Source organism: Pelmatolapia mariae, linkage group LG10_11 (genome assembly GCF_036321145.2).
Source record: "Pelmatolapia mariae isolate MD_Pm_ZW linkage group LG10_11, Pm_UMD_F_2, whole genome shotgun sequence".
NCBI classification, from domain to species: domain Eukaryota; kingdom Metazoa; phylum Chordata; class Actinopteri; order Cichliformes; family Cichlidae; genus Pelmatolapia; species Pelmatolapia mariae.
The window spans coordinates 15,881,215-15,907,759 of NC_086236.1; the positions used below are offsets into that span (position 1 = coordinate 15,881,215).

Below are 26,545 nucleotides of genomic sequence, written 5' to 3' on the forward strand. Positions count from 1 at the left end.
GTTTGTGTGTGTGTGTGTGTTAAATAAGATATAAAGAGTGATCGGCTTATGGTTGATTATTTATTTTGCATTTCCAGGGCGGGGACCAGAGAGGTGCACAATAAACTGGAGAAGAACAGGTTAGTCAGAATGATGGTAACCCCTCTCATGTTGAAAGAAATTGAGGAAAACTTGCCCTCCACATACACACATTTTCTGGGTGTTTTTCATGAAAGCATTTAACGAGGGCAAAGGTCACGGCAGTTCCTGAACTAATATAAATCCATGAAATCCTTCATCAAAAATGCAAAATTGGAGGTTTGAAATTTGTTGGTAAAAATCCCACGCAAAGAATCGACCTTCTTAAAAATGGTGAATATTCACAGTTGAGCAAAGACTACCATATGAAGTTCGACTCTTACATTTCTGCCTCTTCAGGCGAGCGCACCTGAAGGAGTGTTTTGAGACACTGAAGAAAAATGTTCCGAACATTGATGAGAAGAAAACGTCCAACCTCAGTGTTCTCCGCAGCGCTTTGCGTTACATACAGGTAAGGACAGTTTCAGCTTTCCCCAGCAAGCTCTTCATGTTACTTTGTCAGGACTTCAGTTAACTGGTTGAGCTCTGGGGACCTCATAGGTCATAGGTCCAGTGTTATTGGTGTGGTTAGTCTCTTGTGACGGTGATACAGTGTCTGCTACATGCTTGTGAATCAGTCAATATAATGTAATACTTGGAGGCTTCTTTGTTTCCAAGACCTTGGTCTATACAGTGGTAACCAGTTGTTCCAACACTGCCCTGTAGTCATGTAGGGATAGAAAAGAAACAGGCTGAACTAAATTGGTGGTTTTTTAAAGTTTTTGTTCCAAGTCACATCAGAGGGTAAACTAAAAGTTCAAGGCACACCTTTATCCATGAATGTCTTCTTTAGATTGTCTTGTTAGATGAAGGGACTTCATCTAAAGCTCATTTGTGGCAACTGGACCTCGATTGATGCCTGCAGTTTTTTATGTAACAGTGTTACAACTTTATTAACATATTTCTTGCCTCAATCACCTTTGCAGACACTTTGGTTCAGCTCAAGCACTCTTCTACTGTAGGCCAAGTTTCTCTCAGAAAGCATGTTTCTGAGAGAAACATGCTTTCCTCCATTAGCCCTTTTCCACTAGTACCTTCTCAGCTTGCCTCAACACAGCTCGACTCGACTCTGTTTCAGTCGGTTTCCATTACAACTGAGTACCACCTAATGTGCGTGGAGTCGTTATAGCAACATGGCCGAAAGTCCCGTGCTGTCATTTGTATGCCACAGGAACGCCACAACAAAGGAGGACGTCGAGGCGATGATATAACTGCTGCTCAGTGTGTGGCTTTTTGTCAAACCCAGTGGCCACGGTGTTGTTTTTTTCTGTAGCCATTTCTGTCGCTCCGAGGTTTTACAAAAAATGGGGGTTTTGATTTTCGTGAAGGAGACGCTCTTGTCACTCATCGAGTGATGCCACTGTCTAGCCAGTCAGTGACGTGCAGTCTGTTAATGTCATATTTTCGGATTACCTCAGATTGCTTGGCTCCTCGACTGAGTAGGGACTAAAAAGTACCTGGTACCAGCTAAAGGACACAAGCCTAAAAACCGAGTCGAGCTGTGCCAAGCTGACCCAAGTAGGTACTAATGGAAAAGAGCTACAAGTGTCTTTTTAGCCTGGTTTGGCACAGTGTTAACACCCGGCACTTTCTATGACAGATGGCGTTCTTGGGCTCAGGTTTTTGCCTTTTCCAGTTCAGCTGAAGTAACACGGTCTCCACAGTCTCCAGACTGTTCACTGACAGTTAGTTTTTTTCTCATTTGCAGTGGCCAATTTGCACTGTTTGTTAGTTACACAAGAACATCACACTTATTACTCTCCTCCTCTCAGTCAGGGCCTTTGGTGTGTCTTCTTCTAATTCCCTTCATTCAGCAACTGAATGAACTTATTTTTATGCTTTAAACTAAAAACTACTGGTACAACAACTCAACATTTCACTCTTAACTTTTCGTGTATATTGCAGTAATAATGTATGGCTGTCACAAAGTCCCACAGCACACCTGGACTTGCATCACGTCACACCGGTGTGCCTCAGCAAATCTTGTGGGAACCACTGAACTACATAACATGAAAGGATAAAATGGCAACTTTTTTTTGTTTGAAGATCTAACATTGCACATCGAGGCAGGGGGCTGATGGTACTTGGGTGGAGGGACGACTGTATAGCCCCAAGAGGGAAGTTTTCAGTCTGCAAAAGTAGACGAATGAGGACTTCTGTACTTTTTTTTTTTTTAGCAGAAATAGATGTCAGGCTGGAGCTACTGTCTATGTAGGGGGTTACTTTATTGCAGTGTAAGCTTTAAGATTTTGAGTCCAATGAAATACGCAGCGGAAAGTCAGTGGAAGGAGCTAAATTAGGCCGTGAGATGAGGGAATTGATTCAAAACAAGATGACTGCAAGTTCATGGGCTGCTCTCCAGGGAGCAGAGCGCAGAGGGATTTCAGGCCATCTTTAAGATGATGATGGTTGTTAGGCAGAGCCAAGCTGCGGTTGAGGAAACACAAACAGCACATATTAGATACACGTTTCTTGCTTTAGAGGTAATGTACAGTGAAAAGTGGGTTGTTAGTATGGGTGAAAGGTGAGTCAGTATGTCTGTAGTGTAACCTTTCATGTTTGCCCTGTTTGTACAGCAGTGTTTAACCTCACTCCACACACAGTTTGCAACCTTTCACCTCCAATTTAACTTGTCTCGATATTCTGGCAGTAGTTATACTGGTGGGAAGAAGAAGTTGCATAAACTTTGTTGTTTTTTTTGTTTTGTTTTTTTAATTGCAGAACTATTTGAAAGACCATCCCTCTAGGTGATCGTGTAACATCCAGTGATTTTAAAATCATTCAGCCATATCAGTATATTCGAGGGGGTGTGCACAAACAGAAAAACATTAAGTATCGGCTGCTTTTTATCCGTTTTGCAGGATTATAAATGAGATATTTTAGGATTTGGGACTATTTGTCAGACACAGCAAGACATTTGAAGTTTCGTGGAGCAGTAGAGTAATCATTAGCTTAACAGACACACGGCTAGTGTATGTCAGCGTTGCTTGCAGTATTTTCCCCAGCCCACACTGTACTGCGGAGCTGGTTGGGTAATATCTTAGTGTGATAAAGGAAAAGCATCCCTCTATGTTGAGGCTGATGAATTGCTTCACTTTTCCTCTGTTTTCCTTTGATGGTTTCATTGTGGCACACTCTCCTCTGATTTATAATATTTGCTGGCTTTATTGTAGGTCAATGACTGCGTTTAGATGCGTACAAACACCCAGTCTTCTCTTTTTTTTCCTTTCTCCATGAAGCATAAAAAGCCTGATTATTCATATCCCTGCGTGCACGCTCATAACAGTTTTCAATTTTCTGATCGTCTGCCTGCAGGCGAGTCGTGATTTCATCTCAGCTTCGATGGTCTGAGCCAAAAACAGAAACTGGAGATGGTGTTTTAGTACTCCGGGTAGCACATCCAGGTTTCTCAAATGATTGATGATGGTGTTTCCATGCACAGCAATCATAATCAGGACCTTAATGCACATTCGTCCTTTTCTCTTCTCACCTCTCCCCATGTGAACCTGTAAACCTCTTCCCCCTCCTTCTCGCGGAGCCATGTGAGACCTGAGCACATGGCTAGCGCAAGGCTGATGATGTCACCACAGCTTACCCACTCCAGTAGCTTTGCATCCCTAGATTGCAGAGAGAAGGAGATGGGCAGTGATGGGTTCAGTGTTTACGCTAATGGAGCAGCGCATGCACTTATATCAGCTCTTCTTTGTCCCAGCCTTTTCTTATCCACATCTGTGTCCGTCTTGTCCTGTGTCACCCTGCTGTCTCTTGCCTTTAGAGCACTTGGTAACTATGGCAACAGGCGGCAGGTGGCCGGGGCACTGTAGTGAGTCCGTTCCTCCGTGTTTGTCTGCATGAGGGAGTGTGCCGGATGCAAGACTAAACGAGTCAAATTCTCGTCATATTGGTCTTTCTGTCAGCAGTTATGGATGATGGAGCACTCATGGGTGCTTTCAAGACATGGATAGTCCTGCTGCCTTGTCCTCATATCAGATTACAGATGCATATGATTAAGAAAAGACCTTCCAGGGCAAATTTCATCTCACCTGAGTCATTTTCACCTTTTTTTTTTTTTTTTATTATAGGGAACTTTCTGAAATGAGGACGGATAAAAGAGCGATAGATGAAGCACAGGAGGATAAGGGGGGAAGGGTCTTGAGGGAGTGGCGGATATGGGGAGGAGGAGAGGGGAGTGTGGAAGAAAGGAGGAGGAGGGGGGTTGGGAGGGATCCAAGAGCACCCGACTGGCAAACATCCAGTCGCATCACTCCTTATATGTAATTGCCCCTGCGCTTCACCCAATTAGAGGGCTCCTTATGTTTTTTACAAACTGCTGCTCAAGCAGCCAAATCCTCACAAATGGGGTTGCCAAGGAAACAGCTATGGGTGGCAGCTGCTTCCTTGGTGATTTAGTGCAGGACTAATGATGTCTGGGTTGATGCGAGAAGACCTTGAAATGATGTTCATGGATGCACATTCGCACTTCGGACACACTTGCAGTTCTTCGGAAGTCCTTGTGTTTCAAAGAGTCTGCTGTGTCACCTGGAGCTCTGCAGATCTATGGTTACATGTCGTATGTGTGTAGTAACACTTTGCAGAAGTGTCAAAAATACTGTTAAAACGGACGCATTTGATTAAAGTGGGTTACTCGTGCTTTTGTTTGTCTTTTAGTTTAGTGCATGTAGTGGAGAAGACAGGCGCATTAAAAATGTCCACTACAGCTATTGATTGTTTCTCATCCCGGCATCTTTTGAGCTCCATGTTGGTGAACTCCATGCCGATTCATTTTCCTTCTCATTCAACATCTGACCTACTATGCGTATTGCACACAGATGATATGCTGCTGGGTCAGGGGAAGACCGCCTGCAAGTGCATCTGCTTTGGTTGGCTTCTGTAACGTTTCTCGCTACACAGCCAGAGATGCTGATCCATCCAAAATCTGTGTTAAAACAAGCTTCAAATTTGTGACGACAACATGCATTTTTATCAGAACAGAAAGCTGCCCTTAAATATGCTCTACTCAGAGTTTTTTTATGTATCAAATGCTTTTATGTTTCTTTGGATACTAATTTTAGCTAAAGGAGTTCACTAATGACTAATGTCAATAAACAACTGGCTCCAACAGACTCCTCGTGAAGATAAAAAAAGAAAGACTAATGTAAATGCAGTGACGAAGTTAGCTAAAGACAGTCGAGCGAAGCCCTTCTGGCCAAATGTTAACAAAGTCGGGTTAAAATGGGAACAGCGTTATGATTCATGGAGGGACTTTTGTTTAGTTTTGTGGATCAAAACTGAGCCTGAGTAGTCTTTCTCCTGGTTCATTTTAGCTACCACAGAACAACAGAAGGTGTCAAACATAGCAGGTAGTTTCTCCAGTGGAGTACTTGCTATGTGACAATGGTCATCTAATTGTTCTGAGCTGCTGGAGCTGGTAACCTTTTTCAAATAACTTTATTAGCTAGATGCATACTTGTAGCTTAGCAAAGAAGCATATTTATGGAGGGGATAGCTTCAGTACGTCCAAGTTTGTTGTAAGTACACTGATAATGGGTATGCAGTATTTATACTGGTCTCACCGCTGCTCTACAGCATGACGTGTAGTATTTACAGTAATCCCTGGTTACACTGCATGCATATAAAACATTATGTCATGTAATGTTTCCACTGTGTAATCACCATTTATGTTTTGGTTAGTGGGGTTTAAAATATCAATAAAAAGATGAAGCTCCACTTTTGCTTCTCAAATGGCTAAAAACACAGAAATCCACAGACTTCTATGAAGTTTGTTAAGGCAATGAGTCTGTACCATCTGTGGACCGTTTGTGCTTACGTGTGTAGTTATGCCTTCACCTTAGAAGTCGGATGTCGTAGCTGACTTCACATTCCAGTAGTAGTTTGAAAATCATGGAAAAACAGGTTTTGGTTTGCTCTGTAGTACAGTGAAACTATTACTGCGTCACTCGTGATACGGTGAGAAGAATATATATGGCACCTTTTTGGGGGAGGAGGGGGGGGGGGGGGGGGGGGGGGGGTGAGGGGTGGGGTGGGGTGGGGGGTGAGGGGTCAGAGGTCAGGGGAGGGGTGGGGGTTTTTGCCTGGGGGGATTGCCCCCCACACCCCCTTTGCCGAGCTTAAAAACTGGCATCTTGTGCACGTACGAGCACGCGCGCATGCACTCTCATGTACGCGCTTTCACTCTTCCGAAATGGGGCACTTCCTGTGGCCGTGCGGTCCCACTGCGCATGCTCTGTTTCCTCCTAGCAGGGTGTTTTTTAATTAAGGTTCATCAGCCGCTGTAGGCATTTTGTTTTTCATGGTAAATTTATACAAACAGGAATTTCTTTGTCTTTTTATTCTATAGAAAGACTTTTGTTGTCAGATAATCGAACTGAAACAGCAGTGTGCTTTATAAGCAGATTTTCTACGGTTAGTTAAGCGACTCCCCAACCTTGTTGCATTGTTTCTAACAACTCATTGCTGGCTGTTTTAGACTTTAAGACGCCGTTTATCTCAAGAAATGGTGAATAAGGATGTGGAGAGAGACCAAGCTTTTATCCCTTTCATTAAATAACTGCACCCCCCCCCCCCCCCCCCCCCCCCAAAAGAAACTTTCACCTAAGAACAGCGCCGTTAGTTCGCATTAATTTTCAGTTAAAATTTAAAATAATTAAAACAAAAATACGCGAGGGCTTTCCCAGACATTCTTTAAAACACAGATGTGCAACGCATTATTTAATTAGTGTTTATCAGCCGATGCGTTTTAGTTTTCAGTGTGAATATATACAAACAGGAGTTACTTTTGCAATAGTGTTTTTACACACTCTAACCGAAATGGTAGATTTTGTGTGTTTTTAACAACTGCACTTTGGGGAGGGGGGTAGTTAAGGTGAATTTGAGGTCTGTGCTTTGGGGTGGGGGAAGAGGCATAAAGGTTTATAAAAGCCAGCAAACTCTATCCTTGAGCCTGACACCTGCACGTTAGTTTGTGTATTCGACCGTAAATTTTTAGAGAAAATACGCATTGAATTTTGATGCCATTTTTAAAACATAGATGTGCAATACATTATTTTAATGTTGTTTATCAAACGCTGTGTGCGTTTTGGTTTTCACTGTGAATGAGTTACTTTTGTAAATGCAGGATCACATTTTTTTAATGGTGCTTTTTAGACACTGATCTGAAAGATAAATGCTTTTGGTAGAAGCAGCTTTGCTGGATTTGTTTTTTAACTTGGTGAAACATAGTGCAAAACTCTTAATTCAGTATTTTACAGGTTTTAACTGTGTGGTCTTTCTGGAAAACGTAGGTCCACTTGTGAAATGAGAGCATGCACCGTGCTCTTCAGAATTGTCAGCTTTGCTCGTTTCATGGGTCCTCTGTTGATAAAACTGATTTTTAATGGATCTTAATGTTTAGAGACAATAGCGAAGGTACTGACCTGTGCGTCTCTTTAAACTCTAGATGTTAAATTTTAAGGCTACATATTATTTATCTTGCACTAAGTCTGCTTGGCATATGCTCTGTATAAAGGCTCTGGACCTTTCCAAAAAGGCGTAGAGGCAACTTTAGCATGATTAATTTATTACAATGTCAGTTTCTGGGAAGTTTTCCCTCCTGTGTCTATGGCTGGTGCAAGTTTTTTGTTTATTTGTGAAACTGAGCGTGGTTGTGGACAATTCCGACTGTGCTGTTTGAATTGAGTTTCGTGTTGGATCACTTTCTTTAATTGTTAATTCTCTGCGAGCAGTGAAGAACCAAACTAGTACTTCAAAGTTTTAAATCCATTTTGCCCCAGTGGCCAGTGCGAAGTTGTGCTGCAGATCCCAGCATGAAAGCTGAGGGTCCAGCCAGCCGGCAGAAAGGCCAGTTGATGCCTCGACATGCGTTGGAACCGGTTTTGCCCGCACAGAGCGTTTCTGACATGCTGGCGTTGCTTATGCATAAGAGAAAAGCAACAATACAGCGTTGCTCCAAGACATCCTTTCACACGGTATGTATGTATGTCTGTCTGTCAGCGCTAATTATTCAAACCCTGTTTAAAAGGCGACTCATTTGTTGGCCAAAAACATTTCCTCTAAATTTGCAAAGTTACTGATTTAAAAATATATATTTTCGTCACACTCTAGACTCTTGAGCATATTTATATAGCAAAATTCACAGTGGTATAACCATGTTAAATAAAAGATGCCCAAGTGTGCACCAATGCACTCTAATGCATGCCTTTAAACTGTATGCTGATAAGTCTGTATCCATAATTTGTGGATCTGCTGATTTGTTTTTTTTTAATGTGGTACTTTTTTTTTTCACGAACTGCAGATGATGAAATCCTCTTTATTTGAGAAAGTGTCCCTAAGCTATTGTTGTTCATACTTACTGAGTTCCCTAACCACTTCTTTACTATGTCAGCAAACTTTCTGAACAAGAATGGTATCGTAGATTTAAAGACACATCTTCATTGAAGCAAAGGCAAAACATTGAATTTTATGTTCATATTAAAGAGTGAAAATCCAAAAGCTGCTGCAATCTTTTGTATTAATGATCTCTCTCTCTCTGTGCATGTGTGTGTGAGAGAGTGAGTGTAATGCTATGTGTGTGTGTGTGTGTACAGGAGAAAGGTGATGGCAGGAGCTTTTTTTTAATGCATTTCGAATCAACTTTTTTTTGTTTTACAAGAAGTGTATTTCATACATTGGAACAAATGTAATCTTTTCTATACTTTATAAGTATGAAACTAAAGATTTTAAGTTCATGCACATTGTGAAACAAGAATCTAAATCTTTCTGTCACAATGATTTCTATAAACGCATGTTGTTTATGGGATAATGTGAAAAATCTTTTGTGGGCTCTAATAATGATCAGTGGTGATTGAAGAGGAAGCTTGAACCCTGGCTCTGGAGATTTTCATGACAAGTGACAGTGCAGACATTTGTTAATGAGAGAACATGTTTTATCATCATAACGACTGCGAATTTAAGCGTCGTTAAAGTGTTGACTCGTGTTTTTTAATAGAAGACTTAAAACACTAAACTCTAATTTCAGGGGTTTATTTTAAGTTTACAGAATATAACATCTGGTATGACAATGAGTTTTACTTCTCACTGTCTGTGTTATGTGTATCTATTTATCATGTATGCTACTCTGCTCTGTGGACTAAAATGTTTCATTGTATTCATGAAATAAACCAGAATTTCAATGTCCGAATCTTTTACTGTTTTTCTGCTTTTGTTCACTCCAAGTTTGACAAAACCCACAGCTCACTAACAATGTGGAGCAATCTCAATGTATTTAGCTGCTTTTTCCCTAAACACAATCAGTTGACTGAGAGAAATGCCTGTAGTCCTCACTTTGGTCATTTTGAATGTTGAAGGAGATTTGCTCCATAGACACCTTATACTAGTGTTTCCTACACTTAATCCACCACTACTATGTTCTATTTAAACCCAGATTCCTTTTATAGTTTGCAGTGAAAAACCATTGCTTAATGGGACAGAAGTACAAGTCACTCTTTACTAACACATTGTAGATAAGTTTATTGCTGGACAACACAGCTAGCAGTCTCACACACTCTTTAGGTTTTTGAAGTTTTGTGTGTAATGGTTTAGTGTATCAAACCTTACCCTTTTCTCCCAGTATCACAACAGTATGACTCCCAAAGTACGGCTCAGTAAACAAACAAGGACTCTGAAGTCAGAACAGAAAGATACAGTTGGAAGATGAATGATTGTGTTTTTTATGATGCGTAGTAAACTACCCCCTCTTCTTTTTCTCTGTGTTGTTGTTCTTGTGTGTATGCTTTAGAAGTCAAAGTATACATTAGCCACACTTACAAAAAACATTTTGAATTTCATTTAGAACTGAGATTCTACGTTGTAAGCAGAAATCTTATGCTCAGCCATAAGTGTGTTTCCCCACTTTCACAATGCTAAGGTGGCAAATCCACAACCCCCAACAGATGGTTTGTCACACACTGGGTTCAAACACTCAAAAAGCAACACAACAGCAGGTTCAAGAAGGACAAGGCCCCCTTTATTTGCACAGCCTCACACACCATAGATTTTTAAAGTTGTGGTGTACAATGGTTTAGCCACAGATGTGACTTCTACTTTTGATAAAGATCACTCCACATGCATATTTCTTAAGAAATGAAGCGTCTTTATTAAGCTCTTATTTATACATGTCTACACAATAATAGACACCGTGTGCTCTGTGACATTATAGTCTTCTACTTCAGCTTCCATTGGTTTGCATTTTCAACTCCCAACCTTTCAGGTTGTTATGAACGACTTATATTTCTAACACTTTGTGATGTAAAAGTGAACCACGCAGCTTTTTTATTTTCTGTCTGATGGAAGGACTTAAGACACGAGTTATTTAAACAATTCTAAATGACAGTGTGACGGCCATAGTACTTTATGCGGGTCAAATATGTTAAGGATAATGTTTCTCAATGTAACATGGCAAAGAACTTTTGGTTAGGATACAACATTTTGTAAACAGTTACCTCAGAAGCTGTACTGTCAGATCTATGTATGTAAGGTTAAACTTGCCACAGTACATCCACTTAAGTAAGTAACCAAACACATAAAGTCACCCTCACCAATAATCGACTGTTCCTTGAAAAACGTAGCACAAACAGACAACTGACTCAGCAATGATAAGTAGAGCTACCCGAGGCCGATACTCAAGCAGAAGAAAATTAAAAGTTGTTTTGTTTTTTTTATGGCTCGAAAGATTGAAGAAAAATATGTTTAATAATTCAACAAGAGCCGCACCTTCAACACATGTACATTCAAATTTTGGAACAGGCTCAACATTGCTGTTGTTCAATAGTTTTTATCCACTCTCAAAAGTCATTTTATGACTTTAATATTTCCAGCTGATAAGGAGACTTACAGCATTTCAAATGTGCGTCCAAATGCTTTAAACATCCGCTTTGTCTGTAACGACAGTCTCAAACTGCAGAGCATTGTTTTTACTCAAATTCAGCATTTTCTGATGAAAATTTAGCTGCTTTTTTTTTCACTGTAACACCCCCCTCAATGCCATTTTTTAGGATGATATTCTTGGAGATTCATTTTTTAAATATATATTTGTGCTTTTGGAGTGAGGGTATCTAATACGCACGTTGTCACTGTGTTTTGTACTACCAACTGCGAGGGCTCTGCTTTTACTTTGAGCAGTCTGGTTTTATTTTGTCTCGTCAGTGTGTGTGTTTTTCAAAGGAGATCTTCATCAGTTTGATTTTGTTACCACAAACTTTGTGTAAAGTTCACAACAGAGGTAAAGAGATTTAAACACACCAGTTTAAGGAGGCATGCAGGGGTTGGACCAGTTGCACAGGAGAGGTGAAGAAGAGAGTGTCGGCGGAGATGTGCAACAGAAGCAGAGGGAACATTTTACAAGATGATAAATGGCAGATTTAGATGATTACGGATTTTTGTTGACAAGATTAAAAGACACGTCCATCACAGTTTAGCAGCATTTCAGTTTGATTAAATTAAAGTTGTTGTTTTTTAAAACTACACAGGGTTTATTTTCTCCTTTGATAGTAATCATATTGAACATGTCAGTGATGGAAACAAGAATATAAAGAAAAATGCTAAACGTGTGTCTAATTAAACTGTTCCTGTGAACCATAAATCATCCTTTAGCATGTTCGGTGTTACAAACTTGAAGAAGCACAGAAAAGATCATCAGACATTAATCAGTTTTCAGCCTTCATTCATATTGAAATGTTGAAATCTTTCCTGCTAGACCGAAGTGTAGCGTTTGATACCGTTGGCCATAACATTTTATTACATCTATTATTAAATGGAGAGTCCTCTTCACACACTGAAGTCAATTATGAAGCTCCACGGCTTCTGTGCAAAGACTAGTTCTGTTTACATTATACTTGCTTTAGAAGGCATAGCATACATTTTTACTGCTATGCAGATGATACCCACTTTTATTGGTTAAACTGCTTGTATGTCTTAGACACATAATGAGCTTTAATTTTCTGCTTCTAAGTTCAGATAAAACTGAGGTTATTGTAATATGGCATAAAAATCTTAGAAACACTGTTGCTAACAAGATCCTTACTCTGGGCGGCATCGTCTGTTGTAGTGATTTGACACATTATAAGTAAAATTGAAGCACACAATCCCGTCGCACAACATCAACATTTATTTATATACAAAAATAAAAATGCTTTTTTTTTTTTACATAAAAGAATTGTAACTTTACAATTCATCACCGATTACGTGGGTACATAGTCCTCATCCTTAGCCCATAGTGGTTCGGGTAATTCCTCAGGGCCTTGGAAGGGCGGCCATGCCCAGTCTATCTCATCAATGTCGGGAGAGTCGCCAAAATACAAAAAATCTTCCTCATCGTCGGTGTCCATAGTCCACACTTGTGGCTGTGAAGGGGGTGCGCTCCACTCTGACACTCGTGAATACGGTGCGTCTTCACTCCAATCTTCAAATGTAGGGTTTGTGGATGGATCTTCAGAGAGTAAAGATTGCACAGCATCCCTGATAGTACCAAGTACCAAGTATGTACCAAGTTCTGCCACACTGATGGTTGATTGAGCAGAAGGGCTGCAAGATGTCATTTTTTCATGGAGATATTCAACCCCAAAAGATAAGAAAGGACATTATCGTTCTTTTCTAAAGTTGACGGCCAGCTCTCTGGTTTTAAAAATCGCTGCCACTCCTACCCGCTCCTCTAAGAACATCCCACTTCCAGACCACGCCCGCCTTCTTTTACTTTAAAAAGAAGACCGCCGTCTCATTCCTTCAAAAGCCTTTTTTTTAGCTCAAAAACAGAAAGAAAGATGGACTCTGCACCCCTGCGTCGCGCTGAGGAGGACAGTTCCTCGGACGAGAGCACAATAGTACCCGACACGCCCGGTTACTCTCGCCCCTTGGAGAAACTGCAGCAAGCCGACGAGCTTGACGGTTGGGCACCTTCTTTATTCATCGATACCGTGAAAACAGCGGTGTATCATCTAGTCAACCTTGTAATCAACAAGTACCGCACCGAAGAATGCAACGGCTGTAAGTTCGATCAACCCAGCCAGAGACAGCACGAGTGTCTGCAAGTGTTGGAGGAGGACTTTTACGCTGAAAATTATTACAGCATCAGAAAAAGACTCCTCACCCCTCGTTTCATTCCTTCCATTCAACGCCTGCTGATTGCCCGGAACATCAAAACGGACGATGTCAAAGTCGGCACAGTCGCGGAGACTCTCTTGCATGAGCTCAAATCAGTGAGGAAAGTCTTTGACGCCATTACCGAGGCCTACGACAATCTAGTGGGGGAGGATGTGGTGAAAATCGGACAGCTGTGGATGGTCACAGAATGTTACAAAGGAGGCCGCTAATGCTTTCTCTGAAAGACTGATTCTTTCCAAAAAAAAACACGTATGGTACCGTATCTTTAAACAGTTACCCTTTTTTTCTTTCTTAAAACGTGTAATCTGCATTTTGCCACATCTTTTAAAAGCATGTACGCTTTTTCAAGCATGTATCTTACATTTTAGCGCATTCAAAAACAAACAAACAAACAAACAAACAAAAAAAAACATGTATCCTGTTTTCAACCACGTATCCTGATATGGCCCTGAGGAATTACCCGAACCACTATGGGCTAAGGATGAGGACTATGTACCCACGTAATCGGTGATGAATTGTAAAGTTACAATTCTTTTATGTAAAAAAAAAAGCATTTTTATTTTTGTATATAAATAAATGTTGATGTTGTGCGACGGGATTGTGTGCTTCAATTTTACTTATAATGTGTCAAATCACTACAACAGACGATGCCGCCCAGAGTAAGGATCTTGTTAGCAACAGTGTTTCTAAGATTTTTATGCCATATTACAATAACCTCAGTTTTATCTGAACTTAGAAGCAGAAAATTAAAGCTCATTATGTGTCTAAGACATACAAGCAGTTTAACCAATAAAAGTGGGTATCATCTGCATAGCAGTAAAAATGTATGCTATGCCTTCTAAAGCAAGTATAATGTAAACAGAACTAGTCTTTGCACAGAAGCCGTGGAGCTTCATAATTGACTTCAGTGTGTGAAGAGGACTCTCCATTTAATAATAGATGTAATAAAATGTTATGGCCAACGGTATCAAACGCTACACTTCGGTCTAGCAGGAAAGATTTCAACATTTCAATATGAATGAAGGCTGAAAACTGATTAATGTCTGATGATCTTTTCTGTGCTTCTTCAAGTTTGTAACACCGAACATGCTAAAGGATGATTTATGGTTCACAGGAACAGTTTAATTAGACACACGTTTAGCATTTTTCTTTATATTCTTGTTTCCATCACTGACATGTTCAATATGATTACTATCAAAGGAGAAAATAAACCCTGTGTAGTTTTAAAAAACAACAACTTTAATTTAATCAAACTGAAATGCTGCTAAACTGTGATGGACGTGTCTTTTAATCTTGTCAACAAAAATCCGTAATCATCTAAATCTGCCATTTATCATCTTGTAAAATGTTCCCTCTGCTTCTGTTGCACATCTCCGCCGACACTCTCTTCTTCACCTCTCCTGTGCAACTGGTCCAACCCCTGCATGCCTCCTTAAACTGGTGTGTTTAAATCTCTTTACCTCTGTTGTGAACTTTACACAAAGTTTGTGGTAACAAAATCAAACTGATGAAGATCTCCTTTGAAAAACACACACACTGACGAGACAAAATAAAACCAGACTGCTCAAAGTAAAAGCAGAGCCCTCGCAGTTGGTAGTACAAAACACAGTGACAACGTGCGTATTAGATACCCTCACTCCAAAAGCACAAATATATATTTAAAAAATGAATCTCCAAGAATATCATCCTAAAAAATGGCATTGAGGGGGGTGTTACAGTGAAAAAAAAAGCAGCTAAATTTTCATCAGAAAATGCTGAATTTGAGTAAAAACAATGCTCTGCAGTTTGAGACTGTCGTTACAGACAAAGCGGATGTTTAAAGCATTTGGACGCACATTTGAAATGCTGTAAGTCTCCTTATCAGCTGGAAATATTAAAGTCATAAAATGACTTTTGAGAGTGGATAAAAACTATTGAACAACAGCAATGTTGAGCCTGTTCCAAAATTTGAATGTACATGTGTTGAAGGTGCGGCTCTTGTTGAATTATTAAACATATTTTTCTTCAATCTTTCGAGCCATAAAAAAACAAAACAACTTTTAATTTTCTTCTGCTTGAGTATCGGCCTCGGGTAGCTCTACTTATCATTGCTGAGTCAGTTGTCTGTTTGTGCTACGTTTTTCAAGGAACAGTCGATTATTGGTGAGGGTGACTTTATGTGTTTGGTTACTTACTTAAGTGGATGTACTGTGGCAAGTTTAACCTTACATACATAGATCTGACAGTACAGCTTCTGAGGTAACTGTTTACAAAATGTTGTATCCTAACCAAAAGTTCTTTGCCATGTTACATTGAGAAACATTATCCTTAACATATTTGACCCGCATAAAGTACTATGGCCGTCACACTGTCATTTAGAATTGTTTAAATAACTCGTGTCTTAAGTCCTTCCATCAGACAGAAAATAAAAAAGCTGCGTGGTTCACTTTTACATCACAAAGTGTTAGAAATATAAGTCGTTCATAACAACCTGAAAGGTTGGGAGTTGAAAATGCAAACCAATGGAAGCTGAAGTAGAAGACTATAATGTCACAGAGCACACGGTGTCTATTATTGTGTAGACATGTATAAATAAGAGCTTAATAAAGACGCTTCATTTCTTAAGAAATATGCATGTGGAGTGATCTTTATCAAAAGTAGAAGTCACATCTGTGGCTAAACCATTGTACACCACAACTTTAAAAATCTATGGTGTGTGAGGCTGTGCAAATAAAGGGGGCCTTGTCCTTCTTGAACCTGCTGTTGTGTTGCTTTTTGAGTGTTTGAACCCAGTGTGTGACAAACCATCTGTTGGGGGTTGTGGATTTGCCACCTTAGCATTGTGAAAGTGGGGAAACACACTTATGGCTGAGCATAAGATTTCTGCTTACAACGTAGAATCTCAGTTCTAAATGAAATTCAAAATGTTTTTTGTAAGTGTGGCTAATGTATACTTTGACTTCTAAAGCATACACACAAGAACAACAACACAGAGAAAAAGAAGAGGGGGTAGTTTACTACGCATCATAAAAAACACAATCATTCATCTTCCAACTGTATCTTTCTGTTCTGACTTCAGAGTCCTTGTTTGTTTACTGAGCCGTACTTTGGGAGTCATACTGTTGTGATACTGGGAGAAAAGGGTAAGGTTTGATACACTAAACCATTACACACAAAACTTCAAAAACCTAAAGAGTGTGTGAGACTGCTAGCTGTGTTGTCCAGCAATAAACTTATCTACAATGTGTTAGTAAAGAGTGACTTGTACTTCTGTCCCATTAAGCAATGGTTTTTCACTGCAAACTATAAAAGGAATCTGGGTTTAAATAGAACATAGTAGTGGTGGATTAAGTGTAGGAAACACTAGTATAAGGTGTCTATGGAGCAAATCTCCTTCAACATTCAAAATGACCAAAGTGAGGACTACAGGCATTTCTCTCAGTCAACTGATTGTGTTTAGGGAAAAAGCAGCTAAATACATTGAGATTGCTCCACATTGTTAGTGAGCTGTGGGTTTTGTCAAACTTGGAGTGAACAAAAGCAGAAAAACAGTAAAAGATTCGGACATTGAAATTCTGGTTTATTTCATGAATACAATGAAACATTTTAGTCCACAGAGCAGAGTAGCATACATGATAAATAGATACACATAACACAGACAGTGAGAAGTAAAACTCATTGTCATACCAGATGTTATATTCTGTAAACTTAAAATAAACCCCTGAAATTAGAGTTTAGTGTTTTAAGTCTTCTATTAAAAAACACGAGTCAACACTTTAACGACGCTTAAATTCGCAGTCGTTATGATGATAAAACATGTTCTCTCATTAACAAATGTCTGCACTGTCACTTGTCATGAAAATCTCCAGAGCCAGGGTTCAAGCTTCCTCTTCAATCACCACTGATCATTATTAGAGCCCACAAAAGATTTTTCACATTATCCCATAAACAACATGCGTTTATAGAAATCATTGTGACAGAAAGATTTAGATTCTTGTTTCACAATGTGCATGAACTTAAAATCTTTAGTTTCATACTTATAAAGTATAGAAAAGATTACATTTGTTCCAATGTATGAAATACACTTCTTGTAAAACAAAAAAAAGTTGATTCGAAATGCATTAAAAAAAAGCTCCTGCCATCACCTTTCTCCTGTACACACACACACACACATAGCATTACACTCACTCACTCACACACACATGCACAGAGAGAGAGAGATCATTAATACAAAAGATTGCAGCAGCTTTTGGATTTTCACTCTTTAATATGAACATAAAATTCAATGTTTTGCCTTTGCTTCAATGAAGATGTGTCTTTAAATCTACGATACCATTCTTGTTCAGAAAGTTTGCTGACATAGTAAAGAAGTGGTTAGGGAACTCAGTAAGTATGAACAACAATAGCTTAGGGACACTTTCTCAAATAAAGAGGATTTCATCATCTGCAGTTCGTGAAAAAAAAAAGTACCACATTAAAAAAAAACAAATCAGCAGATCCACAAATTATGGATACAGACTTATCAGCATACAGTTTAAAGGCATGCATTAGAGTGCATTGGTGCACACTTGGGCATCTTTTATTTAACATGGTTATACCACTGTGAATTTTGCTATATAAATATGCTCAAGAGTCTAGAGTGTGACGAAAATATATATTTTTAAATCAGTAACTTTGCAAATTTAGAGGAAATGTTTTTGGCCAACAAATGAGTCGCCTTTTAAACAGGGTTTGAATAATTAGCGCTGACAGACAGACATACATACATACCGTGTGAAAGGATGTCTTGGAGCAACGCTGTATTGTTGCTTTTCTCTTATGCATAAGCAACGCCAGCATGTCAGAAACGCTCTGTGCGGGCAAAACCGGTTCCAACGCATGTCGAGGCATCAACTGGCCTTTCTGCCGGCTGGCTGGACCCTCAGCTTTCATGCTGGGATCTGCAGCACAACTTCGCACTGGCCACTGGGGCAAAATGGATTTAAAACTTTGAAGTACTAGTTTGGTTCTTCACTGCTCGCAGAGAATTAACAATTAAAGAAAGTGATCCAACACGAAACTCAATTCAAACAGCACAGTCGGAATTGTCCACAACCACGCTCAGTTTCACAAATAAACAAAAAACTTGCACCAGCCATAGACACAGGAGGGAAAACTTCCCAGAAACTGACATTGTAATAAATTAATCATGCTAAAGTTGCCTCTACGCCTTTTTGGAAAGGTCCAGAGCCTTTATACAGAGCATATGCCAAGCAGACTTAGTGCAAGATAAATAATATGTAGCCTTAAAATTTAACATCTAGAGTTTAAAGAGACGCACAGGTCAGTACCTTCGCTATTGTCTCTAAACATTAAGATCCATTAAAAATCAGTTTTATCAACAGAGGACCCATGAAACGAGCAAAGCTGACAATTCTGAAGAGCACGGTGCATGCTCTCATTTCACAAGTGGACCTACGTTTTCCAGAAAGACCACACAGTTAAAACCTGTAAAATACTGAATTAAGAGTTTTGCACTATGTTTCACCAAGTTAAAAAACAAATCCAGCAAAGCTGCTTCTACCAAAAGCATTTATCTTTCAGATCAGTGTCTAAAAAGCACCATTAAAAAAATGTGATCCTGCATTTACAAAAGTAACTCATTCACAGTGAAAACCAAAACGCACACAGCGTTTGATAAACAACATTAAAATAATGTATTGCACATCTATGTTTTAAAAATGGCATCAAAATTCAATGCGTATTTTCTCTAAAAATTTACGGTCGAATACACAAACTAACGTGCAGGTGTCAGGCTCAAGGATAGAGTTTGCTGGCTTTTATAAACCTTTATGCCTCTTCCCCCACCCCAAAGCACAGACCTCAAATTCACCTTAACTACCCCCCTCCCCAAAGTGCAGTTGTTAAAAACACACAAAATCTACCATTTCGGTTAGAGTGTGTAAAAACACTATTGCAAAAGTAACTCCTGTTTGTATATATTCACACTGAAAACTAAAACGCATCGGCTGATAAACACTAATTAAATAATGCGTTGCACATCTGTGTTTTAAAGAATGTCTGGGAAAGCCCTCGCGTATTTTTGTTTTAATTATTTTAAATTTTAACTGAAAATTAATGCGAACTAACGGCGCTGTTCTTAGGTGAAAGTTTCTTTTGGGGGGGGGGGGGGTGCAGTTATTTAATGAAAGGGATAAAAGCTTGGTCTCTCTCCACATCCTTATTCACCATTTCTTGAGATAAACGGCGTCTTAAAGTCTAAAACAGCCAGCAATGAGTTGTTAGAAACAATGCAACAAGGTTGGGGAGTCGCTTAACTAACCGTAGAAAATCTGCTTATAAAGCACACTGCTGTTTCAGTTCGATTATCTGACAACAAAAGTCTTTCTATAGAATAAAAAGACAAAGAAATTCCTGTTTGTATAAATTTACCATGAAAAACAAAATGCCTACAGCGGCTGATGAACCTTAATTAAAAAACACCCTGCTAGGAGGAAACAGAGCATGCGCAGTGGGACCGCACGGCCACAGGAAGTGCCCCATTTCGGAAGAGTGAAAGCGCGTACATGAGAGTGCATGCGCGCGTGCTCGTACGTGCACAAGATGCCAGTTTTTAAGCTCGGCAAAGGGGGTGTGGGGGGCAATCCCCCCAGGCAAAAACCCCCACCCCTCCCCTGACCTCTGACCCCTCACCCCCCACCCCACCCCACCCCTCACCCCCCCCCCCCCCCCCCCCTCCTCCCCCAAAAAGGTGCCATATATATTCTTCTACGGTGCTTGGTTTTTGTTTGTTTGTTTTTGCACTTAAAAGCACCACTGGAGCACATTCACAGACAAACTGGTCAGTGCTCTGCATATGGTTTATTTAGCCACAGCATTGGTAGTACAGATAAGTTTTACTGTTTTGCTAATGTTTACTTTAACAGTCAATCTTGGATTGCTGAGTTGGGTTCGGTAGGGTTGCGCTGAACTGACTTCAGTTCAAAATTGGAGCTGGAAACTCATAAATCCTTACCTCAACATCAAATGAAATTCACCAGTACCTCCCAAAGGCCTGCTTTGAAGCCCAGATCAATGTTTTGATCGATGCCAGCTCGTTCATGTTAACATCATTAATAATAATTTTACACTGCGTACACAGAGAACCTCTAGTGCAAAAGCACCAGTGTTGTTTAACTGTGTGGTTACATGTGATTTGTAAATGTAACCTGGCCCTATGCTGACAAATCACTGGAACTGATTTGCTGTAATTTCCAGCACTGCCTCCTCGTCACTTATGACCTCTAAAACCGCTCGCACTATCAGGCTTCACACAACTGCGTGCGTGGACGCACAAAGACGGGAGGGCGTTGGTGTGAGCGGTGTTGAGCTGTTAAGTGATTTGAGTGCTACTAACCTGCACCTTGTGAACTGTTCAAAGAGGGCTGTGGGGAAGGTGGGTTCGCGTGTGAGGCCATCACGTGCCTGCAGAGAGTAAACAGCTTTTCCTGCAGTAAGATCATGTGTCCCCATATGCTCATTTTGTGTAATCTCGCTTGTATTTCCAGCCTTACCTCAGTTCCCTTTTGTTTATTATCCTTTCGGCGGTTTGCTTCGTGTTTGCGGTAATTGTCAGATAAACACAGCCACAACAAAAAAGACAGCGCAATTACACCCGTGATATACATTTATCAGCAATGTCCTCCATAACAGCGGCACAATTACCAGCAATCAGACCACCACAAACAAGCCTATGCTGGCTCAAAATGGGCCTCAGGGGGTGAATGCACACATAATCATGACAGGTCTGCATACATTTACCTTACTTAGCAGAAGTCTGTGTTATTTCAAGCCATTTGATTAGCTGTAGTATTGTAATTTAAAACCCAACTTAAGATTTGATTTGTCTTACAATCCTTGTGATTTTCCTTCTGTTTTCAAAGTTAAAACCCTCGTGGTGGGTGCCAGAATAAAGTGCAAGTGGCATGCACCTAATACCTCCTGGATTTGTTCAGCAGTTATACTGGAAGAGGTGGCGCTCTGAGACAGTCTGATACATCACTGAGGATCATTTGCACCCTCATTAGGACAGGAAGCCATTTTCTGCCAAGCCTTTTTTTCCCCTCCAAGTTTTCATGCTGGCTATTCAACATCTCAACCAGATATTTAGTTTCCAGAATTAATCAGCTGCATGCAACATACTATTCTATTTTTCTCCTCCCATTCCCCGCCCGTACCTTCCCCTCTACCTCCTCCCATGCGTCATTCCTCACCAGTAATCTGCCTTAATGTCCTTAGCCTGTCATAGTGTTTGGAGTTCATGCGTCAGCTGACCTACACAGAAACTGGGTCACGACGATGGTGTGGCGGGGCTGGGAAAGCTCTGCTCTTTCTTCCTAAATCTTTCCATGAAGCTTCCGTTCTTCTTGCGTTTCCTGCCATGTTTATAATCATTTCATTTTCCTCCACAAACACACATTCAGCTCACTCTTGCTGCATGGCGGTGCTCTAGAAATTAATGCATTTATTATTAACAGATTTCAGTAATCCAGTGACAGAACTGTAGCAGTAATTAGGAACTATTATCAACCCCAAAGTGATTTGGGGCTATTTGTCAGACAGGAGGGTGTTTTCTCTCACTCTGGCCTCACTCCACTGAAAAAAAAAAAACAACTAGTGTGATATCCAAGAAATGGGAGGAGCTTAGGTAAATGACTAAATGCCACTAAAGCAGTGTCGACATCCTTGAATTTGCAGGCATGGCTTCCCGCTGGTGTATGAATCTGGGATAGCATGGATAATGTTTGTTTAGAAGTACAGGGAGAAGAAAAGTTGTGTTGTAATCCTGTTTATTTACAGTGTGGGTATTTAAAATGAATTCTAACCTGAAACAGTATTGGTCTATTCTGAAAAAGCCACACGGGTTATTAGTTAAAAGAGGCAAAAATGAGGGAGTTTCCCTTTTCTCTGACCTTTCTTTGCTGTTAGCTGTTGATTAAAAGTCCCCCGTCTGTTTCATATTAACACACTTCCACTGTTTCACAGAGCCAAATCCCCCCACGCTTCCCTCAAAGGGACAAACTTGAAACAGCTGCTTAAAACCAGGCAGCATCAGTCAGAGCTAACGAAGTAAGGACCGGTTTTTCTTAAAAAGAAACTCGGCAATAGGATTACTCGTCGTCATATTGATGTAAATGATTTTTTTAGATAGCCTCACTTGAGACTGCGCTACTCGCCGGTTAGCCTTAACATTAAAAGCACCTGCCTGATGCTATGTAGCAAATCTGACCCAGTGCATCCTTTAGGTTCTTTGGGTTGCAGGATGAGGCCTCCTGGTCTTACATCACCTGTTGTTGGTAATTGGTTAAGACATTTTTCATTTTTCTTTTTTTGTATCATAAATGCAGATATGACGACATATTATATTTTTATAACAGTCCACACCTGTTGTCTTTGTCATCCTTTAAGACTCTGAAGCGCAAGGAGAAGGAGTACGAGCACGAGATGGAGCGTCTGGCTCGAGAGAAGATTGCAACGCAGCAGCGGCTGGCCGAGCTGAAGAACGAGCTCAGCCAGAACATGGACGCCATAGAAATCGACAGAGTCCTCAGACAGACCATCCAGCCAGAGGACGACCAGGCCTCCACGTCCACGGCCTCAGGTAAGGGAACAGACTGCAGCAGATGTATGTTTGTGTTTTCAAACTGAATCGCAGGAGAGAAGGGTGATCAGAGAAGTTTGCTTTTTGATGTAGCAGTCTTTAAATGTGGTTTGAATTTCACTTTTACGTAAACATGCATATCATGATCACTGTTTCTGCTCTAATCTGCAGAAGGAGAAGATAATTATGAGCAGGACATGGACGAGGACGTTCCCGCCCCTCCTGCTCCCACGCCCCTCCCCAAACCGGCTCCTCCCATTTTACAAGCTCAGCCGCTCATCACCCCTCACCTGGCGATCCAGCACGCCACACTGCCTATCCTCACCAGCGCCTCCCCCGTGGGTCCCCCTCCACCTCAAGCCATTGCCCCTGCTCCAGCCCCGGGTCAACCGCCACCTCCTCATCCTATCCAGCCCCCAGCCATGCAGGTCCAGCCCACCGTCATCGCTCACGCCACTGTCTCACATGCTTCAGTCATCCAGGCTGTCAATAATGCCCTACCCGCCAATCATAAACACCTAACGCATATCGCCCCATCACCTGGCCCCAACTCCACCCCTCAGCCGATCACAGCGGCTCCGGCTGCCCCTGCCACCGCCACTCACCAGCCAATAACTGCCCAGCCCATCGGACACATCACCGTCCATCCGGTGGCCCACCTGGGCTCTCCTTTGGCATCCCACCTCCCGACTCTCTACCCCCAGGGCATGTCTGTGTCCCAGCCCACCATGGTGGGCCACATCGCCCACACCTTCGCCCACCACACTCTGCCTCACGTCCAGGCCAGTCCTCAAGCTAACACTAACGGCGCCCAGGTGAACAGCGCGACTGTGGTGAGCCAGGGAAGCCCGTCACTAGGGAAACCCACAGCAGTGCTGGCCCCCCACCCACAGCTGGTTGGACAGGCTACTGTCCTGAACCCTGTCACCATGGTTACAGTCCCAACCTTTCCTGTCAGCACGCTCAAACTGGCCTGAAACAGACAATAACAGACAGGACGGAGCGATGGATGTGAGACAGGAGAACGAGTTTTCATCTCCTGTCAGTCGCAGAGAGTCTCTGACAGACACGTGAACATTTGAGCATCAACTGTTTCTGGACTTTGTGTGATGAATATCTTCTGAGATATTTCAGTCACAGCTCTGTTAGTTTGTGAACAATTACATTAAAGCTGAGTCAGCAGGTCGGGCCATTGTTTGTGAAAATGCGACTGTGACGTTTGTCTCCCCCGCAAACACAGGAACTCTGTTTTACCTTTTTATCTTCCTTCCTTCCTTCCTTTTCTCTTTATTTTACTGCCAGAGGCACTAACACAATAAGCTCAGTTTGCACTCAGGCATCAAGGATTTACCTTAACTGGCCATTCAGTCATTTAGGGGAAATGATTACAGCGAGACAGAGAGAGGACTTTGGCCTGTTCCTACAGTGTGCCAGTTGTTTTGTAGACATATTCATGAGCTCGTGTGGGACGTGTAATGTCACTCCTGTGTTTAAGGGGTGGAGCTGGAGTTGGATTCAGTGGTCTCATCCAGATAAATCACATGCAGGGCCGTTTATCAGTTAATTACATCACATAACATTACATAGTTAATTAGGGCTAAAACATTGTCACGTACTGATGCAGTTATTTAGTTTTTTCTACTAGGAACACAACAGGAAAGTTTTTTGTTCTTCCCCTTTCGCTTTTGCCATGATCTAAGTTCGACACGTGGCAGACGAAGTCATTCTTTAAACATCTTGCAAATAGTTTAAGGAAAAGAATTTGAGGATGGTAGTGCAATAAAAAAATCCTGACACGCTGCAGTTCAGAATACAAAAAAAGGAGACAGCACATCTTTTTAAAGGCAAATTCTGCAGTGGACTTAATTTTTTCATTTTCTTTTTATCCACTACCTCAGAAGGCTTTTATTTTGGAGGGCGACTCCAAAACAGCGGATTTGCTCCAGAGAATTGGGGCAGTGATTGCTCGGTTTGGTCAGCGTACAGTAGTGTCTGTTATTGATGGCCCTGTGGAGAAGTTGTGTCATGTTAACCACAAATAAAAGTAGGGCAGTAAGTTTGAAGCGAGCAGGAGCTGAGTCAGAAAAGCAGCTGAGGATAGAAGCTGGCAACTGGGATTTTCCAGCTATTTGTTGAAAAAAATAGTTAAAAGTGGGAAGAGCGTGCAGTGCAGTCAGCTTTGATCTGGTTACCTACACCCACAGTGAAAAGCTTGCCTTCTGCTGGGGTTTTTTAAAGAAAGATGTTAAAGGCTCTTGGCTATCTTTCACTGCCAGATTCAAAACCCGAGAAGATCAAAGTTGCCCAGTTACCCACAGGTCATTTGAGTGCATCAACTCCCGTCAAGTCTGCACACACTGGTGGTTATTGAGGCTTAAAGCGGCTTAACGAGCCCTCAGGAAACCTGCTAGGACTGCTCCGAAGATCGGCGGTGTTTGTGCGTTTTAATAGGATTGTTTATTAGCTAAGACATTTTGAAACCAACCAAGGCTGAGCGAGACTGTACGCAGAAAATTGTCTGCATACCTGCTCTCAAACAGTCAGGCAGGTTTCCTTTTGTCCCTTTGATGAGTGATGTTCCCTCAGCACACTGTGGGGAAAACAGGTTTCCAGCCTCTTTAGTGTAAGGCAACAGCTCCCTCTGCTGTCGTTACCCAGACACACACAGCACACAAGTTTCCGATGAGGCTTTTAAAAAATGTGAAAATGCTTTTTTTTTTTTTTTAACTTAACAGAACAAAAAAAAATTATGACTGTATGGAAGCTTGGTTATGCCACTGAAGTAAAAAAAACAAACCAAAAAAAAAAACGCAATGTTGCCGTTCAGACTTCTCAGAACAACTTTAAATGGTTAGTATTTTGAAATTTCAGCTTTCTCAGAACTTTCGCTCAGCAAGATGACATTTTGAAGAAATAAAAAAAATTACATTCTTCCAGTGGCAGAAACAACCTTCCATAGATGAACTTTATCACTTTATCTACTTGTTTTGGAGGGCGATGCAAGGCCAAAAATACAGCTTTTCATTCCAAGAGAAATTTGGAATAGATGTCCGACAAACGCTGAACACCAAATCTTCAGCCCCAGTCCAGAAAATTTGTTAAAAAAAATCAAATTTATTTAAATTAAAAAAAGCCGAAAGTGTGTTCGTGTGTGAGCGCATTCTCACAGCCTTCTCGCCAGCCTTTTCATCAGATTTCTCTTCGGTATAACGTCGTCAGTCTTGCGTGGCTCTGCTCCTCACCTCCTCTGCTGGTTTCCGTGTGTTACGTATGTATATGTGACTGTATTCAGTATGTTTTATATTCTGTACTATAGCTAATCCTATTGTACCTGTAGCATGGCTCTGTTTTTTGTTTAGGTTTTTTTGGGAGGGGGTGTTTACCCTTTGCCCTGTGCATGATTGAATGTGTGTGTGAGCGTGTAGCTAGCAGGTTATTTTTTTACACAGAGGTGATTTATGGTATGAGCCTGTTTGGGTGCTATCGTGTGTGCCTCTACTCAGTTTTCCTGAACACTGTGACAGCTCTGGCAAAACACGTACACATCGAGCGAATGGAAGAGACAAAGATTTACTGTCACACTCGTTGTTTTCTTTTTCTTTATTCTCCTTTTTTTTAACATTTAAGGTTTCCATATTTGTGAGTTGGACTGAGACA

At 41.0% G+C, this 26,545-nt stretch overlaps 1 protein-coding gene across 1 annotated transcript in view; it reads left to right on the forward strand.

Annotated features, from left to right (window-relative positions):
- The window catches only part of mntb (MAX network transcriptional repressor b), a 31,599-nt gene extending 5,070 nt beyond the window's left edge, over nt 1-26,529 (forward strand). The window contains exons 3-6 of the mRNA XM_063487813.1: nt 78-119; nt 418-529; nt 22,696-22,888; nt 23,060-26,529. Of these exons, the coding sequence (XP_063343883.1) occupies nt 78-119; nt 418-529; nt 22,696-22,888; nt 23,060-23,865 (1,153 nt within the window). The 3' untranslated portion in view covers nt 23,866-26,529. The remainder of the gene's footprint in view (nt 1-77; nt 120-417; nt 530-22,695; nt 22,889-23,059) is intronic.
- Nucleotides 26,530-26,545: the final 16 nt, after the last annotated feature.